The 18,594-nt window shown below is 25.3% G+C and overlaps 7 protein-coding genes across 7 annotated transcripts; 5 read left to right on the forward strand and 2 right to left on the reverse strand. All coding sequences in view use genetic code 6, as the record gives it.

Annotated features, from left to right (window-relative positions):
• Nucleotides 1-1,538: 1,538 nt before the first annotated feature.
• Nucleotides 1,539-3,083, forward strand: TTHERM_00290610 (leishmanolysin family protein; the record flags this gene model as incomplete). Its single annotated transcript, XM_001018678.1, has 1 exon — nt 1,539-3,083. The coding sequence occupies one exon, from the start codon at nt 1,539-1,541 to the stop codon at nt 3,081-3,083; it is 1,545 nt and encodes a 514-aa protein (XP_001018678.1).
• A 711-nt stretch (nt 3,084-3,794) lies between these two features.
• On the forward strand, nt 3,795-4,103 carry TTHERM_00290620 (leishmanolysin family protein, putative; the record flags this gene model as incomplete). The annotated part of the gene is made up of 1 exon (XM_001018679.1): nt 3,795-4,103. The coding sequence occupies one exon, from the start codon at nt 3,795-3,797 to the stop codon at nt 4,101-4,103; it is 309 nt and encodes a 102-aa protein (XP_001018679.1).
• A 2,641-nt stretch (nt 4,104-6,744) lies between these two features.
• Nucleotides 6,745-8,289, forward strand: TTHERM_00290630 (leishmanolysin family protein; the record flags this gene model as incomplete). The annotated part of the gene is made up of 1 exon (XM_001018680.1): nt 6,745-8,289. The coding sequence occupies one exon, from the start codon at nt 6,745-6,747 to the stop codon at nt 8,287-8,289; it is 1,545 nt and encodes a 514-aa protein (XP_001018680.1).
• Nucleotides 8,290-8,358: 69 nt separating this feature from the next.
• Nucleotides 8,359-9,295, forward strand: TTHERM_00290640 (leishmanolysin family protein, putative; the record flags this gene model as incomplete). The annotated part of the gene is made up of 2 exons (XM_001018681.2): nt 8,359-8,385; nt 8,627-9,295. The coding sequence occupies 2 exons, from the start codon at nt 8,359-8,361 to the stop codon at nt 9,293-9,295; spliced, it is 696 nt and encodes a 231-aa protein (XP_001018681.2).
• Nucleotides 9,296-9,359: 64 nt separating this feature from the next.
• Nucleotides 9,360-10,052, forward strand: TTHERM_00290650 (leishmanolysin family protein, putative; the record flags this gene model as incomplete). The annotated part of the gene is made up of 1 exon (XM_001018682.1): nt 9,360-10,052. One exon carries the CDS (start codon nt 9,360-9,362, stop codon nt 10,050-10,052), a length of 693 nt encoding a protein of 230 aa, XP_001018682.1.
• Nucleotides 10,053-11,239: 1,187 nt separating this feature from the next.
• Nucleotides 11,240-15,573, reverse strand: TTHERM_00290660 (elongation factor Tu GTP-binding domain protein; the record flags this gene model as incomplete). Its single annotated transcript, XM_001018683.3, has 13 exons — nt 11,240-11,308; nt 11,367-11,833; nt 11,892-12,160; nt 12,217-12,539; nt 12,602-12,893; nt 12,943-13,154; nt 13,214-13,432; nt 13,491-13,956; nt 14,016-14,404; nt 14,461-14,785; nt 14,932-15,134; nt 15,217-15,371; nt 15,474-15,573. 13 exons carry the CDS (start codon nt 15,571-15,573, stop codon nt 11,240-11,242), a joined length of 3,489 nt encoding a protein of 1,162 aa, XP_001018683.2.
• Nucleotides 15,574-16,789: 1,216 nt separating this feature from the next.
• On the reverse strand, nt 16,790-18,292 carry TTHERM_00290670 (FMN-dependent dehydrogenase; the record flags this gene model as incomplete). The annotated part of the gene is made up of 3 exons (XM_001018684.1): nt 16,790-17,136; nt 17,354-17,626; nt 17,797-18,292. The coding sequence occupies 3 exons, from the start codon at nt 18,290-18,292 to the stop codon at nt 16,790-16,792; spliced, it is 1,116 nt and encodes a 371-aa protein (XP_001018684.1).
• Nucleotides 18,293-18,594: the final 302 nt, after the last annotated feature.

Genomic DNA, 18,594 nt, shown 5'->3' on the forward strand with positions numbered 1-18,594 from the left:
AAATCAAATATTTTTAAAATTTTAAACTTAATTATACTTAAACAGTAAGTTAGAAAATGTACCGTAGAATCCACTATAAACATTAGTTATAAGTAGTAAATTTTTATAGTTAATTTTCGAATGCCAAAAAATTCATTTTTAAAAATCAAACCTATTATGTGCAATATTTTATCACATTTTATACAGTGAATAATATTCACATTATGAACACAACCTATGGTTAGTTATTCTTATATTTTATAAACTCAAATTTTAGTGGTAAGTTTTTAATAACTTGAATTTAGTATAGAAGTAAGTGGACGAATGCTAAATAAAATTTTTGAATTAGATCTTTAGAAACCATAGAAATTTTACTGATAGAAAGAATCATTCATTATATATTTAAATAGGATTAGTAACAAAAATTATAACTAGATTACTATGGTTGTACTAATTAATTAATTTTAGTAATTTAATTTATTACTTAATTATATATAATTTTAAAACTCTATTTTGTTTAAAATAATTTTTTAGTCTTTAAAATTCTATCTTTTTTTAAAAGCATCCATTTTTAATATATAAAGAAAATATTTTGTGAGAAAGGATTATGTCTTGAGTTTATATTGCTAGACATTAATTTTTTATAGTAATAGCTATTAGAACTTAACTCTCTTAGTACATAAATATTTATTAAAGTAAAAATAAGTATAAATATAAAATAACAATTTTATATTTTTAAAAATACATTTTTAAAACTTTACATAAAAAGCTAATATTTGATGCTTATTTGTATTTATAATTATTTTTGTAGATAATACAAGTGTGGCTTTAAATTAAAATATTTTATAGTGAATATATTTTTTGTATTACTCTTTATATTACGATAACGCTAACTTACACTTTTGCTTCAAGCATATTAAAAATCAAATTACTATTTACAAACCAAAATAGAATTTTATTGATTCTTCAATATTTAAAAACATAAATATTTCAAAAATTTTAAAGTGTTTATTTTTGTACTTTAGTTGTTTTTCATTTAACATAATTGAAACATATGGTTTTTTAAAAAAAATTTAATTAATTCACTCCTTATTTATCTATTTATAGTAATAAATTTATTTATTTATTCATAAATCAAATCTGATGGATTTATATACTTAATTAGATTTTATAAGATTTTAAAGTTATTTATTTATTATTTATAAACCTTTATTAATTTTTATCTATGACATGTAAAATATTTTAAACCTATTACTTTAAATTTTCTATAACCAAGTAAAGTGTGAACATAATTATTCAATATTTAAATCTTTAATTAAATTTACATTCTTACTTCGTATTTTTAATTATAAAATCATTAAATTAATAGTACTAAAATCTAATCATATGAATTTTACTAATTTAATATATTTTAGGAAAGCAAAATTAAAAAAATATAAATTTACAGAACCATTTAAATATACCTTATATAGTTGAGCTCATTTTAGTGGTTTAAATCACAGATCACAATAATTTAAATATAAACAATTCAAACAAAACAAATCAAAATAACTAAAATTATGAATAAATTCGCTGCAGTTCTATTAATAGCTTGCTTTGCTTTTACTTAAGTCTAAGCTCATTTCTAAGGGCATAAATGTGCTCATAAAAGAATGAATCAAAAGTTAGACAAAGAAATTGTTGACTTGATTATCGATGAAAATGAAAGACATCTCTAAAATTCTAAACCTAGAAAATTCAAGATTACCTATGATATGGCTTATTTCGATAATTTACCTAATACTCCTGAAATGTAAATCTTCAGAAGAAACTGTGAAAAGGCTATCATGATAGCTTCTAATTTCTTCAACAATCTTATCACCATCGTCCCTAAACCTAAAGGTTCTATGATATGGAATCTCAGAAGCAAAAAGTGTGGAGAAGCTACTATCCCTGCTGCTGATAAGACAACCGATAAGGATAGTGATCTTCATTTATACGTCACTTTCACTGATGAACCTAATGGAGATTATCTTGCTTATGCTGGATGGTGCAAATTTGTTAGAATCTTAGGTCCCACTCACGGTTATGTAAACTTCAACTTGGGTTTCTTAAAAACCTAAAATTTTGCCAATTCTCACATATTCTAAGGTTTTGTTGGGACTGTTATCCATGAAATCACTCATGTCCTCGGATTTTCTGATTTAGACATTGCTAACTGGGTTGATTCTAATAAGAAGCCTCATGTTAATCCTACTGTTGAGTAAACTGTTAGAGGCATGAATAGTACTTTCCTAAAAACACCAAATGTTCTTTAATTTGCAAAAAAATACTATGGATGCAGCACTATTCCTGGTATGGCTCTTGAAAACTAAGGTGGTCAAAGTTCAGCTGGTTCTCACTGGGAAACTACTATTATTCAAGATGAAATAATGAATGCGACAGATTCCCCAACCATTTCTATTTTCACTGGTTTTACTGCCGCTTTGCTAAGAGATACTGGTTTCTATGCTTCTGTTAATTCAAATATGGAGGAAAAATCTTTCTATGGTAAAGATGCTGGTTGTTCATTCATTACCGGTTCTTGTGATGACAAAAAAAGAGAGTTCTGTACTGAAGGATCTATCGAAGAAAAATGTGACTATTATTATCATGGTTTTGGAAAATGTAACTCCTCTCCAGATTTAGACGATGGTTGCAACACGATTTAAACTTTCAGTAATGCTAGATGTTATGATGATTCAAACAACTTATAGAATACTCCAACTTAAAAAAGTGCTATGGGAGTTTCTCTTGGATCTAACTCTAAGTGCTTTAACAGCTCACTCGTTAGTGAAAAATATAAACCTATCAAGGAATAAGGTATATGCTATACCTATACTTGTACTTCTGCCAATTAGGTAATTGTTAGCGTTGGAGGAACTAAAGTTACTTGCTCTAGGAATGGCCAATATTTGAAAGTTCCTGGCTACAGTGGTCTACTTACATGCCCTGAAAAGCTTGATTAATTCTGTGCTTACAAGAAGTTCTGTCCTAGCAATTGTAGTTCAAACGGTTTTTGCAACAATGGAACTTGTATTTGCATGAATGGTTTCAGAGGAGCTGCTTGCGACTAAGTTGCTTGAAACTATAAATTATATTAAAAATATTATAATATTAGATTTACATTAATATTGCATTACATAATTATATATATGGTTAATCGTAAATATTAATTAATGGATTTATTTAATCAAAAATAAAATAAGATTTAAGCATATATCTCAATATATTAAATAAATTTAACGAATTATATAAATTAATATACCGTATTACCTCTCAACCTTATCCCTCACTGCGTGTACCTCAATTTTTTTTTTCCCAGCTAGTTTTTCAGTGAGTTAATCGAATTATATGGCACAACATATTTTTTATTTTAAGAAAATATAGTAAATTTAATAAAAATTAATAAAAAACTAGCTAAAATCCATAATTAATTAAGGATAAAATTATATTGTAAAATATTTGATTTGAAATTTGCTAATTGAATGCTAAAATATTTTTTAATTTTTTTTTAAACTAGAAATATATTTTGAAATTATCTTAGACTATTATTTAGCTAATATTTTGAATAGTTTTGAAATGTTACTAAAAACGTTTTTTTCAATATCTTTAATATAATTTTTTCTTTAGTATGCTTATTATTTTATAAAATTCATACTAGCTTTTCAAATTTTAGAAATTAAATTACATAAATAGAATGTAAGTTTAATAGTTTGCTAGAAAGTTTAAATAATAATTAATTTTTAATTTTTTTCATAGAGTATATTTTTAGTATTTAATTATTCCGCACTAATATGACCATTATTATTATGTAAGTTAAATATAAAATATAAGGCCAATTAGCAACTTTAAATTAAACCACTCACGGTCAAGTTAACTTCAACTTGGGTATCTTAAATTCCTACAACTTTGCCAACTCTTTCTAATTCTAAGATTTAGTTGGAACTGTTATCCATGAAATAACTCACGTTCTCGGATTTTCTATATATGATATTCCAAGATGGGTTGATTCTAATAAGAAGCCTCATTTTAATCCTACAACTTAATATCTAATGAGAGGGATGAAAAAAAAAATCATCTTAATTATGTTTAATTTTATTTGATAAACTTTATAAAATTTAGTTTTAAGATTAAAGACAAAGCAAATAAAATATTAAATTTATTTATTAATTTTATCTCGAAAATTACAATTTTAAGAATTAAATAATTTAAACAATTTTTAATTTTTTATGATTAACTCGCACTTAAAATATAAATAAAATAATTTTATCTAAGCAAGAATATGCCATAAATTTAAAACTTTATCTTTAGAGAGTAAATTTACTTAGATAAAAATTAACTAAAATTTATATAGTAAAATATTTAATTGTATATTTGTTAATATCGTACTAAAATTTTGGTTTTATCATCACTTTTTAATTAATTAATCAATATATGTTTACAATTATACTTTTGTATTTCATGGGTAGTAATTTTAATTGTTTTTGCATATCACTAAACGCCTTTTTTTCTAATCTCTTTTTTTTATACTTTTTTAATGTGTCTATTATTTTATTAAATTCATACAAACTTTTCAAATTTTAAAAATAATTGAGTTACATTAATAAAATATAAATTTTATAGTTTTTCAGAAAGCTTCTATGATGATTAATAATTGATTATGCCCATAGAGTATTTTTTCTTACTTAATTTGATCAAATTAATCTGATAATTAATTTATTATGCTAGTATACTTTATTTAATTTATACAATTTTACTATTGCAACTTTAATTTGAATAAATTAATTAATTATTCCACTATAAAATTTTAACCATAACTTATTTGCGCAACTATAAATGTAAATTTTAGAATATAAGAAATTTATATATATTAAGTTTATATGTAAAAATCCCAAAATTTACATACTTATTATCATGTTACCATTGCTCCTTTTATAAAAAATTACCTAGTATGAAAATTTATTTTAATATTTCAAATCTTTATTTTTCAAATAAATAATTAATTAAAATAATGTAAAAATAAAAGCTTTAATAATAGAAGCTTATGTTTCTTAAAAAATAACACTTTTTATGAAATTTGTAAAAACATTTTAGCTATTGAAATCAAATATTTAAAAATTTTTAAACTTAATTATACCTAAAAATAAGTTAGAAAATGTACTGTAGAATCCCCTATAAACATTAGTTATAAGTAGTAAATTTTTTAAAGTTAATTTTGAGAGGTAGATTGTTAATAGAAAAATATTTTACCATTTATTTAAAGTAAAATTATCCTTACTAATATTTAAAATAAGGGTAAAACTTTCTAAACTAGTAAATTTTAATTATTATATATTGGTAAGTAGTTAAAATAGTAATTTTTTATGAAAAGTGGTTAAACCACATTAAACTACTTATTATATATTCTACGGTATTTTTTATGTATAAAAAGTAATATGTCTTTCAAAAAATTCATTTTTAAAAAATCAAACTTATTATGTGCAAAATTTTATCACATTTTATACAGCGAATAATATTCACATTATGAACACAACCTATGGCTAGTTATTCTTTATATTTTATAAATTCAAATTTTTGTGGTAAGTTTTTAAATATTACTGATAGAAAGAATCATTCATTATATATTTAAATAGGATCAGTAACAAGAGTTATAGCTAATTAACTATGGTTGTACTAATTAATTAATTTTAGTTATTTAATTTATTACTTAATTATATATAATTTTAAAACTCTATTTAGTTTAAAATAAATTTTTTAGTCTTTTAAATTATATCATTTTTTAAAAAGCATCGATTTTTAATATATAAAAAAAATATTTTGTGAGAAAGAATTATGTCTTGAGTTTATTTTGCTAGACATTAATTTTTTATAGTAATAGCTATTAGAACTTAACTCTTAGCACATAAATATTTATTAAAATAAAAAATAAGTAAAAATACATTTTTAAAACTTTACATAAAAAGCTAATATTTGATGCTTATTTGTATTTATAATTATTTTTGTAGATAATACAAGTGTGGCTTTAAATTAAAATATTTTATATTGAATATATTTTTTGTATTACTCTTTATATTACAATGATGGTAACTTACACTTTTGCTTCAAGCATATTAAAAATCAAATTACTTTTTACAAACCAAAATAGAATTTTATTGATTCTTCAATATTTAAACATAAATATTTCAAAATTTTTAAAGTGTTTATTTTTGTACTTTAGTTGTTTTTCATTTAACATAATTGAAACATATGGTTTTTTTTTAAAAATTTAAATAATTCACTCCTTATTTATCTATTTATAGTTATTTTATTTATTCATAAATCAAATCTGATGGATTTATATACTTAATTAGACTTTATAAGATTTTAAAGTTATTTATTTATTATTTATAAACCTTTATTAATTTTTATCTAGGATAAGTAAAATATTTTAAACCTATTACTTTAAATTTTCTATAACCAAGTAAGTGCGAAAATAATTATTCAATATTTAAATCATTAATTAAATGTACATTCTTACTTCGTATTTTTAATTATAAAATCATTAACTTAATAGTACTAAAATCTAATCATATGAATTTTATTAATTTTAGATATTTTAGCAAAGCAGGATTAAAAAAATATAAATTTTCAGAACCATTTAAATATACCTGATATAGTTGACATATTTTTAGTGGTTTAAATCACAGATCACAATAATTTAAATATAAACAAGTAAAACAAAAAAAAATCAAAATAACTAAAATTATGAATAAATTCGCTGCAGTTCTATTAATAGCTTGCTTTGCTTTTACTTAAGTCTAAGCTCATTTCTAAGGGCATAAATGTGCTCATAAAAGAATGAATCAAAAGTTAGACAAAGAAATTGTTGACTCGATTATCGATGAAAATGAAAGACATCTCTAAAATGCTAAACCTAGAAACTTCAAGATTACCTATGATATGGCTTATTTCGATAATTTACCTGATACCCCTGAAATGTAAATCTTCAGAAGAAACTGTGAAAAGGCTATCAAGATAGCTTCTAATTTCTTCAGCAATCTTATCACCATCGTCCCTAAACCTGAAGGTTCTATGAAATGGGATCACAGAGGAAATAAGTGTGGTGAAGCTACTATCCCTGCTACTGATAAGACAACCGATAAGGATAGTGATCTCCATTTATACGTCACTTACACTGATGAACCTTAAGAAACTTATCTTGCTTACGCTGGATGGTGCAGACTCCTTAGAATTTTAGGTCCCACTCACGGTTAAGTAAATTTCAACTTGGGTATCTTAAAAACCTAAAATTTTACCAATTCTCACGTATTCTAAGGTTTAGTTGGGACTGTTATCCACGAAGTGACTCATGTTCTCGGATTTTCTGATTCTGACTTTGATAACTGGGTTGATTCTAATAAGAAACCTCATGCTAATCCTACTGTTGAGTAAACTGTTAGAGGTATTAGTACTACTTTCCTAAAAACACCAAATGTACTTGAATTCGCAAAAAAATACTATGGATGCAACACTATTCCTGGTATGGCACTTGAAAACTAAGGTGATGAAGATTCAGCTGGTTCTCACTGGGAAACTACTATTATTCAAGATGAAATAATGAATGCTACAGATTCCCCAACCATTTCTATTTTCACTGGCTTTACTGCCGCTTTACTAAGAGATACTGGTTTCTATGCTTCTGTTAATTCAAATATGGAGGAAAAATCTTTCTATGGTAAAGATGCTGGTTGTTCATTCGTTATCGGTTCTTGTGATGACTAAAAAAGAGAGTTCTGTACTGAAGGTTCTTTCGAAAAAAAATGTGACTATTATTATCATGGTAATGGATTATGTATCTAGTCTTCAGATTTAGATGATGGTTGCAACAGGATTTAAACTTTTAGTAATTCTAAATGTTATGATGAATCAAACAACATCTAGAATAATCCAATTTATAAAAGTGCTATTGGAGTTTCTCTTGGATCTAACTCTAAGTGCTTTAACAGCTCACTCGTTAGTGAAAAATATAAACCTATTGAAGAATAAGGTTTATGCTATACCTATACTTGTACTTCTGCCAATTAGGTAATTGTTAGCGTTGGAGGAATTGAAGTTACTTGCTCTAATAATGGCCAATAATTGAAGGTTCCTGGTTACAGTGGTTTACTTACTTGCCCTGAAAAGCTTGATGAATTCTGTGCTTACAAGAAGTTCTGTCCTAGCAATTGTAGTTCAAATGGTTTTTGCAACAATGGAACTTGTATTTGTATGAATGGTTTCAGAGGAGCTGCTTGCGACTAAGTTGCTTGAAACTATAAATAATATTAAAAATATTATAATATTAGATTTAATTTAATATTGCATTATTTAATTATATATATGGTTAATCAGTTATATTATTTGATTGTAAATATTAATTAATTGATTAAATAAATAAAAAAAATAAAATAAGATTTTAAGCATATATCTCAATATATTAAATTAATTTAACAAATCATATAAATTAATATACCGTATTACCTCTCAACCTTATCCCTCACTGCGTTTACCCCAAATTTATTTTTCGACTAGTATCTAAAATTTCAGTGTATAGCCTTGAAAAAGGCAGTACCCTCGGGTACTATACATATATATATATATATATAAGTTAGACAAAGAAATAGTCGATTTCATTGTTGATGAAAATGAGAGACATCTCTAAAATGCTAAACCTAGAAACATCAAGATTACCTATGATATGGCTTATTTTAACACTTTACCTAACACTCCTGAAATGTAAATCTTCAGAAGAAGCTGCGAAAAGGCTATAAAGATAGCTTCTAATTTCTTTAGCAATCTCATTACTATCATTCCTAAACCTAAAGGTTCTATGAAGTGGGATCTAAGACATAATAATTGTGGAGAAGCTATTATCCCTACTGCTGACAAGACTACAGATAAGGATAGTGATCTCCATTTGTATATTACTTTCACTAATGAACCTTAAGAAACCTATATTGCTTATGCTGGGTGGTGCAGATTTCTCAGAGTAATAGGTCCCACTCACGGTCAAGTTAACTTCAACTTGGGTATCTTAAATTCTTACAACTTTGCCAACTCTTTCTAGTTCTAAGATTTAGTTGGAACTGTTATCCATGAAATAACTCACTTTCTCGGATTTTCTATATATGATATTCCAAGATGGGTTGATTCTAATATGAAGTCTCATTTTAATCCTACAACTTAATATCTAATGAGAGGGATGAAAACAACTTTCTTAAAAACACCTCATGTTCTTGAATTTGCTAAAAAATACTATCCCTGGTATGCCTCTTGAAAACTAAGGTGGTGATCGTTCAGCTGGTTATCACTGGGAAACTAATATTATTCAAGATGAAATAATGAATGCTTCCATTTCCCTAACCATTCCTATTTTAACTGGTTTTACAGTCGCTTTGCTAAGAGATGCTGGTTTTTTTGTTTCTGTCAACTCAAATATGGAAGAAGAATCATTTTATGGTAAAAATGCTGGTTGCTCTTTCATTTATGGCTAATGTGATGACAATAATAGGGAATTCTGTACTGTCGGATCTTTCGAAAAAAAATGTGACTGCTATTATCATGGTACTGGATAATGTAATTTCTCTTAATTCTTAGACAATTAATGCAACACTTATCGAACAATTAGTAACGCTAAATGTTATGATTAATCAAACAACTTTTAGAATAATCCAAATTATAAACGTATTTTTGGAGTTACTTTTGGATTAAACTCTAAGTGCTTTAACAGCTCACTTATAGATGAAAAATATAGACCTATCAACGAATAAGGTTTATGCTATACCTATACTTGTACTTCTGCCAACTAGGTAATTGTTCATGTTGGAGGAACTAAAGTTACCTGTTCTAATAATGGCCAATAATTGAAGGTTCCAGGTTACAGTGGTTATCTTACTTGCCCTGAAAAGCTAGATGAATTTTGTGCTTACAAGAAACTATGTCCAAACAATTGTAATTCAAATGGTTATTGCAATAATGGAACTTGTATTTGCATGAAAGGCTTCAGAGGAGTTTAGTGCAACTAAGTTGCTTGAAAATTATAAATTACATTAAAAATTTATATTATTAAGATTATTTTTATATTATATATTAATTCAGTAAATTAAAATATTTAACAAATTATTATATTATTCTTCATTACATTTATTAAAACCAAAAATAAAATCTTAAAAGTTTTAAATAAATAGATAATTTTATAACATTTTAAAATAGTAAAAAAAGGTATCTTGATAGGTTTAAAACCTGAATAAACAAAAAAAAATAAAAAATATTAAATATTGATTAATAATGATAACTTAAAAAGGAAAAAAATACAATTAATTTGAATTTATTTTTTATTTATTTTTAATTAAAATAAAAAAAAATTGAAATATAAGAAGCTGTTAGTTACTAAAAAGATAGTTAAATACTAACTAGAAATTCAAATTTATTATTTAATCATTATATTTTAGATTAATTGGAAGAATTTAGATAATTAAAATGATTTATTATTGTTTTACTTAAATGAGTGTTTAATACTTTAACATAAAATTATTTTTTATATTTAAGTTTTGTTTTCTGTCAAAATATTCACTTTAAAAAAATTTAGGCCTTAATTGAAATTTTTTTATTCATACTATTTCTTTACTTTAATTTATCTGACTTTGATTAAAAAGTATCTAAAGTATTTATAAAAATTATTATAAATATAAATAATATATGTATATGGGTCAACAATACTTCTATGGTCATAAAAACCTTAAATCTAAAGTTTCAGTGTATAGACTTGAAAAAGGCAGTACCTTAGGATACTATATATATATTTTTTTCTCTCTTTCATTAATTAATAATATTACCATAAATTTTAATAGCAAATATTTCTCATTTAAATCAATTCCATTTTTTAATTAGTAAAAAATTAATAATAATCTATTTAACATAAATAAAGGAAAAGCGCTTTTATAATAAAATAAAATTCTAATCAAAACATAGATTTAAAAGAATATAACTAAATTTATTTTAAGTAGGGTGGTAAAGTAATCATAATTCTGTTTTTACAATTTATATTTATGGGTAATTTTTATTTAATTAATTTATTAGAATCTAGGCATAAAGTAGGGAGATTAGATCAATTCTAAAAATTAACATAGAATATTACAAATTTTACATAACATAATATTAATCTATATGAATAAGGTATTATTAAAGTAAGTTTTGTTGATTTTTTAAAATTTGAGATTTCTCATTTCTTTTTGGAAAGGTTTCTTTGCTTTTCTGCTGCAACAACTACTTTTTCTTCAGTAGATAAACCCTATTTTGATAAATAAATATATTAATTATATATTATTATGGAAAAAAATTAATGTTACCTTTCTCTTTCTGATTTTTTCAATTAGATCCTTAGCAAAATTAGGTACATTAACTGTTGCTCCGTGTTCTTCAATTTCTTCTTGAGTTTGAGGGACGTAGAAAGGATCTATTTCGAGGATTTTCCAGGTATCAAAAATAAGCTAAGAATTTATTCTACCGGAGGTGTTATCTTACATTAGATTGTAAAAATCAAATGACTCTGAGATAGGAAGATGAGCTTTAATTAGGAAAATATTACTACTTTCTTATAACTCTTCTTCCAAGATTTTGGCTCTCTTTTTATTTAGCACTTCGAATGATTTGCCATAATTTTCCTAATGTGTTTGTACATAACACATATACATACCTTCAACAATACGAGGTTATGCCCCTAAGAAACATTCAAAACAGCAGTCTTTCATTGTTGATATAACTTATCCGTTTAAGGGTCCAAAAGGCTAATTAAGCATTTTGTGAGCTGCATTACCTATTCAAATTAAATAAAAAATTTAAATTTAGTGTATTTGAAGGAAATTGATAATTACTTGTAGAATCAGAAGCTATTTCTTCTTTTTCATCTAAAGTTCTCTCAGAAGCAATTTGGTTTTCTTCTTTTCTTTCTTTTTCAGGTGAAGAGTTTTCGTTTTCTTTTTTTTCATCGTCCATCACTTAAATTTCTTCAAGGATATATATAACACCCATCATTTATTCCATACAAAGTGGACCAGCTGAAACAGCAGTGTCAAAACCATAAACTATTGAGTTTTATATTTCTTCAGGAGTAACTTTGTATAATTATTCTATTGTTGACCATCTATTTATTCAAAAGTATAATTTGCACATTAATTTAATTTCAAAATTGAAAGTTACGTCTTAAAAGTATTAAGCTTTTTATTAATGCTTGAGATTTTTTCATCTTTTTATTGATTGTCTCCTCCAATTTCACCATTCTACTATCCATTCTCTCCGTTTTGATTGTTTTACTCTTCAATACATGCTTAGGTAGCTTTCTTTCTCAGTTTTTCAAGGAGAGACTCTTCCTTTTGTATGTGATTCATTATGAGCATGTTAGGGCCATATCTGTTAGGACCAAAGGAGACAAGATTGTTCATAATCAGATCTTTTAATTTCTTTTCATTTACTATTTCATTCACTTAATCTTCAAAATCTTTTAAGAAATCAAGTATTTCTTACTATCATAAATAAAATGTATTTATTAAAATAAATTTTCATTTAATTAATTTTAAAATTTTACAGGCTCTCTTTTCTTGCTCATATCAAAGAAGAATTTATACATTTTTTTAGAGTTTTTCTCAAGCCATTCAGCTAACTCAAACTTCATGCCTATGCATCTAACTTTCAACATAATTTTACCGTTAGGAATCAACTAACAAATGTAATTCTTTTTATTTATGATATCTAATATGTTCACTCTACTTAACATAGCAAGAGCTTTACCTTTATTGGTTAAGTCTTTCTTTTTTATTAATTTTTCGACTTTATATTTAAATTTGTCCTTCTCTTTTTCTTCGTCAAGCAGACCATATCTAATAAAAATAAAAAATTAGTATTCAATTTGTTATTTCAAAAATCTACCTAATATCTTCATCTTTTTCATTTTAAATATCAACAATTTCAACATCTTCACATTCTTTTTAGAATTTTTCTTTAGCCAATCTCTACAAAGTTTCAAAATCTTCTTCTTATTCATCTTCACTTTCTTTTTAATATTCATTCTTTGCTTCTCTCTTATTCTTTAAGTTCTTGCTTATTACTGTCTCCTTAAATGAAATGATAGGATCTGAAACCTATTTACATTAAAATGTATTAATAACTTATTTAAATGATTTTTAAAGAAAAAATTTACTTTAATTTTAATTTTAGCCATAGTTTTTTCAAGGTCATTAATGCATCTTTCCATATGTACCTAACCACATGTAGAAAGTATAATATTACCATTACTTTCTGTGAAAACTTCTACTGAAGGATCACTCTTGTTTAATTTCTTTAAACCTTCGATTAAGAGTGAATTTTCATCTAAATTATGAGTAGTCAATGCTACCTTAAGGATACCTTTAGCACCAAGCTGTTTTTTTTTTATAAAAAATTTATTTTTATTTAAATACCAAATTAAAAATAAATACATTTATAGGAGTTAAAGAGGGACAGCAATCAAAACTGGAAACAGTGGCTGATTTAAAAACAAGATCATCCAAACCTCCGATTGAAAAAACGTTTCCAGCAAAAACTTCCTTGACACCTTCTTAATTAGGTCCCATCATAGTGTATAATCTCTCAACAGTGAAAGGGAATATGCTATTTTGTTAAGTATTTTAAGAACCTTCCTTGTTTTGGTGAGCTTTAGGACCAATAATATAAATAGTCTTTCCTCTTCTCAATAAGCCACTATATAATCTGGCAAAACCCATATAACGAGTTTATGGATCATTAGACATTTCCTACAAAGAAAGCAAATTTCTTTCATTAAAATGAGCCTTGTTGACAGCAACCATTTTGCAAATAAAAGCAACAACGGGCGCTTCTTCTGAGTTATCACATTCTTCTATAGCCTTTCTCATCAAAGCATATTCTTAACAGTTCTTCATTTCTCTAATAAATTAATTATTTTTAAATATTATAAAATCTCTAAAATAAAAATTTTGTTATACTTTTATGATGCCAATTTTTTAGAGATAACTTTAAGTCTATCTTTTTGACCTTAAATAGGTGAAGGCAACCACTCTACTGCACAAGCAAGAATAGCCCTGTCTAATGGTAACCATTAACTCATAAGATAAGAAACACATTTCTTTTTTTCTTTGATGTCTTTAGACATGTTGGTTTTCATGGAGTCAGTTAAATCCTTGAGCTTAAAAGTTTAACAGAATTTACTAATCTTATCAGTTTCTTAGTTAAGGACTAAATCATAAAGTGCCCAAATGTTTTTAATAATAAAGCTCTCAAAAAGAGGTCTGGCCTTATCGTTTGGAGGGTTTCTTGTTACTTTTTTAGTTTTAGGGTTGTAGTAATATTCACCCCAAAGCACCTTATTTAACAGCTAAGTAATTTTAATAAATTAAATAAATTTATGGCAATATTTAAAAGGCAACTTACTTTTTTAGGTAATTCAAGCTTTTCTGCGAAAATTTCAGCAAAATCAGAAAGTCTAAATGACCAACAATCAAGAGCAGAACAAAACACGATGTTACCTTTTTCGGGTGAGAAATAAGCTGCTTCTGCTTCTTTGTAGAAATCATCATCATTTCCTTCAATTTTAGTTGAGTCTATGTCATTGCTTTTTTAATTTTCTAGAGCAACTGTAAGAGCCTTTTCTTTTTCTTAGTTAATGAAAGAACTAATAACGGCATTAACTTATTCAATAATCATTTATAAATGCTAATATGTTTCTTCAGGAGTCTGGTACAACTCATATTTTAACCTAAAATATTTGAATTTATAATTTAAAAATATGTCTAAAAACTGAAATAAATTGATCTTCTACTGATAAATTGCTCTAAGTAATAACTATATTAAACTTATCTAAAGAAGTAATTCAGTAGAAATCAAAAATCAAACAATATTTACTTGTCAATTTTATTTAAGACCAGAACAGATTTAACCTTTTCATCATAGCACTATTTTAATACTGTATAGGTTTATGCAGACACACCTTCCAAAGCATCAACTACTACTAGTGCTCCATCAGTTAATCTCAAAGCACTACTGACTTCAGAAGAAAATTCTACGTGACCTGGTGAATCAATCAAATTAATTAAGAAATCTTCTTGCTAAATAATTTGATGATAATTTTAATTTAAGTTAATTTATTTATAACTTGAAAAATGAATGAAAAAATTGTAAAAATATTACTTGCTATCTATAGATAAGAGAAATTGCTGATGATTTCATTGTAATACCTCTTTACTATTCATCTTCTCTTGAGTCTAAATAATGCAGCTCTCCTACTAATTGCTTGGAGAAGATATTGTTAGATGAAATTAGAGAATCTGACAATGTAGTTTTCCCTATTTGAAAAATGAAGTAAAATTAATAATTTTAAGAACCTAAATTGATGAATTGTTGAGCTACTATTGAAAAACGAAGTAAATTTTAATATAAAGATTTACCATGATCAACGTGAGCGACGATAGATATGTTTCTAATATTCTTTGGGTTTTTTTAGAGCTACAATATGTATTTTAATCTATTGGTATCTGAATTCAACATTTTTTTTCAAATTTTAACTTATCTGCGTCACGTTATGGGGTTATGATATAATTGTATTAAGAAAGGACTACTTATTTTTTGAATAAAACTAGGATCTAATATTTGAAGTTCCAGAATGCTATTTACTAAGCTAAATCTTTATACCCTTTTTTAGTTTTCCTCTAGGTTATACCTAATTAATTATCTTTTTAAATATATTACTATAGATTAATGTATATTTTTTAACTCTGCTTATTCATTTAATTAATTCTAAATAAGGTCTAAAATATATATACCTAATAGAAAGATTTTATTATTAACCTTTATTGATACATTTCTTTCTGCTCTAATTATTTCTACTCAAATCGCAAACTAAAATTCTTTTCAAGAAGTGCCTAGATATCTAGTTGGCAGATTTTAATAACTTTGCTATTCTTCTATTTCCATTTATTTTTCTATTTGATTTCCTAACTGAACAGAAGTTTGTGAAATTTTATTAAAATTAAATTAAATGCTAAAAACATTTTTTAAAATATTTTTTAAAATCTAAAATTGAATAAAATGAAAAATTAATTAATTTATTTAAAAATTGGCTGTATTTAACTTTTAAATTTAAATTTTTAGAATTTTGTAATTAAAAAAGAATATTAAGCATTTTTCAAATATTAAATGATTCATCATAATTAAAATAATTGACACAATGTTTTTTTTGTAAAAAATTCATAAGTAAATTAACATAAAATTTTTTTGCCAAGAAATATTTTTAAAAAATATTTTAAACTTTTAAGACCATTTCATATTAAGATTCTATGTTGTTGTTTAAAATATATTTTTTATATTTTAATAAATCTTTAAAAGTAGAATATAAATTCAAATATTCAAGAATCAAACAGGCACTAATTATTTATTTATTTACCTCTTTTAATTTTTTTAGACAAAAATTTATTATCAAAAATTATGATGAATATACTTGATTTAAGGTCGAGTGATTGATTAATTGACTTATTAAATTTTAATTAATTTACGTTTTTAAAATAAAAAAAATAGAAAAAATTTAATTTTGATATTTTATCTTTATTTGATGTCATTCATTAGAGAATTTGTTTGATAAAGAAAATCTTTTGGTTATTTGATGCAATTTATCAAAAATTAGAATCTATAAACAAAAAAATACACACACACAAATATATCGAAAATTTTGCATACAATTAATAACAAAGGACTCTAATTTTCTTTTTCAAAGATTTGAAACAGGGATAGTGGCTTTAACAAGATGCTTAAGGCCAAGATCGGAAATTTTACCTGCTCCAAGAAGCATCATAGCTACTTTCATTTCTTTTTCAAAGAGTTAGAACATCTTTAAGACTCCCTATTCTCCTTCAGCTGCTAAAGAGAATAATAGAGGTCTTCCTATAAAAACACACTTAGCTCCTAAAGCGAGACACTTTAAAACATCGGTTCCTCTTCTGATACCTCCATCAACATAAACTTCAACAGTGTTTCTGTAATCCTTAATAGCATGCATAACTTCAGGTAGCATATCAATTGTGCTTCTAACTGTGTCCAATTATCTACCACCGTGATCTATTAAATTTTAAAAATTTTATTTTTTAGAATGAGGCTTTTAAATAAAAACTTTTGCTTAAGCTTTAGTTTAGACAACAGAAATTCAACACATTTTAAATTAAATTTGTAATAGATGACGTAAAAAGATTTGCTTGTTTAATTTATTTTTGATTGAATGACGGAATGAGATAAGAGAGATGTGTTGAAACTTACAAATTAAATCAAAAATATTTACTTGTAACCCAAATATGAACACCAAGTTGAGCAGCTCTAAGGGCGTCTTCGCCATTTTGGATACCCTTTAAAATAACGGGTAATTTTGTGAAGGACTTCAACCACTTGATATCTTCCCAGCTCATAGCAGGGTCAATTTGATCTTTAAACATTTCAAAGAGTCCACTGCCTCCTTTGCCTTTGACTGCAAATTCTTTTTTGAAGCTTTCTAATATTTCGAGTTTTAAGTGGGAAGGAAGAGTGAATTTGTTTCTTTCATCACCTTCTCTGATGCCTAATATAGTAAATTAGTGTTATCTAATAAAATAAACTTTAAAAGAAAGTAATTTGGCTATATTTTTTCATTTATGCTAACAAAAATTAGATTCTACTTTAAGCCAACCTCTGTAGAGATTAGTCGTATTACAAAAATTATTCAAATTAATTGATAAAATCTCAATTTACCTAAGTAAGGAGCATCAACAGTGACAGCAATAGCTCTATATCCAAGTCTTTCAGCTTCTCTTACCATGACTTCAGTAATTTTTCTATCTTTTGCGATATATAATTGGAACCAACGAAGAGCATCAGGTTATTCTTTAGCTACATCTTCCATGTTAGTGGTTGCTAAGCTGCTTAAAGTATAGATAGTACCAACTTTCTTAGCTGCAGTAACAGTAGTTAATTCACCTCTAGGAGTAGCCATTCTATGCATGGCAGTAGGAGCAATACCAATAGGAATATTTAACTTTTAACCAAGGACGGTGGTACTCAAATCAATATCTTTTAAGCCTGCACATACGTATGGGTTCATCTTAATTCTGGCATAAGCATCAATGTTATCTCTTAATGTGTGTTCACCATTTGCACCAGATCTATAATAAGTGTAAGAATTGTTTGTCAAGTTCTTCTTGGCCTCATCTTCGAATTCGAAGATGTTAACATATACCTTATCTGACATTTGCTTGTTAGATTTTTTTTTAATATTTAGTAAAGTTCTATTTAATTAAACTATTAATTAATTATAAATATCTTAAAAATGTTTACCTTTTTTATAAACGTCAAAACTTGTTAAAAAATAAAAGCACAAATGATTTATTCAATTCAATATCCTACAAAGAAGTATAAATAAATCAGGTTAATCTTATAAAATCTTTGCAACCTATTAATTAGATTACAACAAAAATAATTTGTGGAAATAATCTTTGCATATCTATTATAAGAAGCTCATATGCTCCATTTTTTCCAAAGCATCATATAATT

The sequence above is a fragment of the Tetrahymena thermophila genome, assembly GCF_000189635.1.
Source record: "Tetrahymena thermophila SB210 genomic scaffold scf_8254594, whole genome shotgun sequence".
NCBI classification, from domain to species: Eukaryota; Ciliophora; class Oligohymenophorea; order Hymenostomatida; family Tetrahymenidae; genus Tetrahymena; species Tetrahymena thermophila.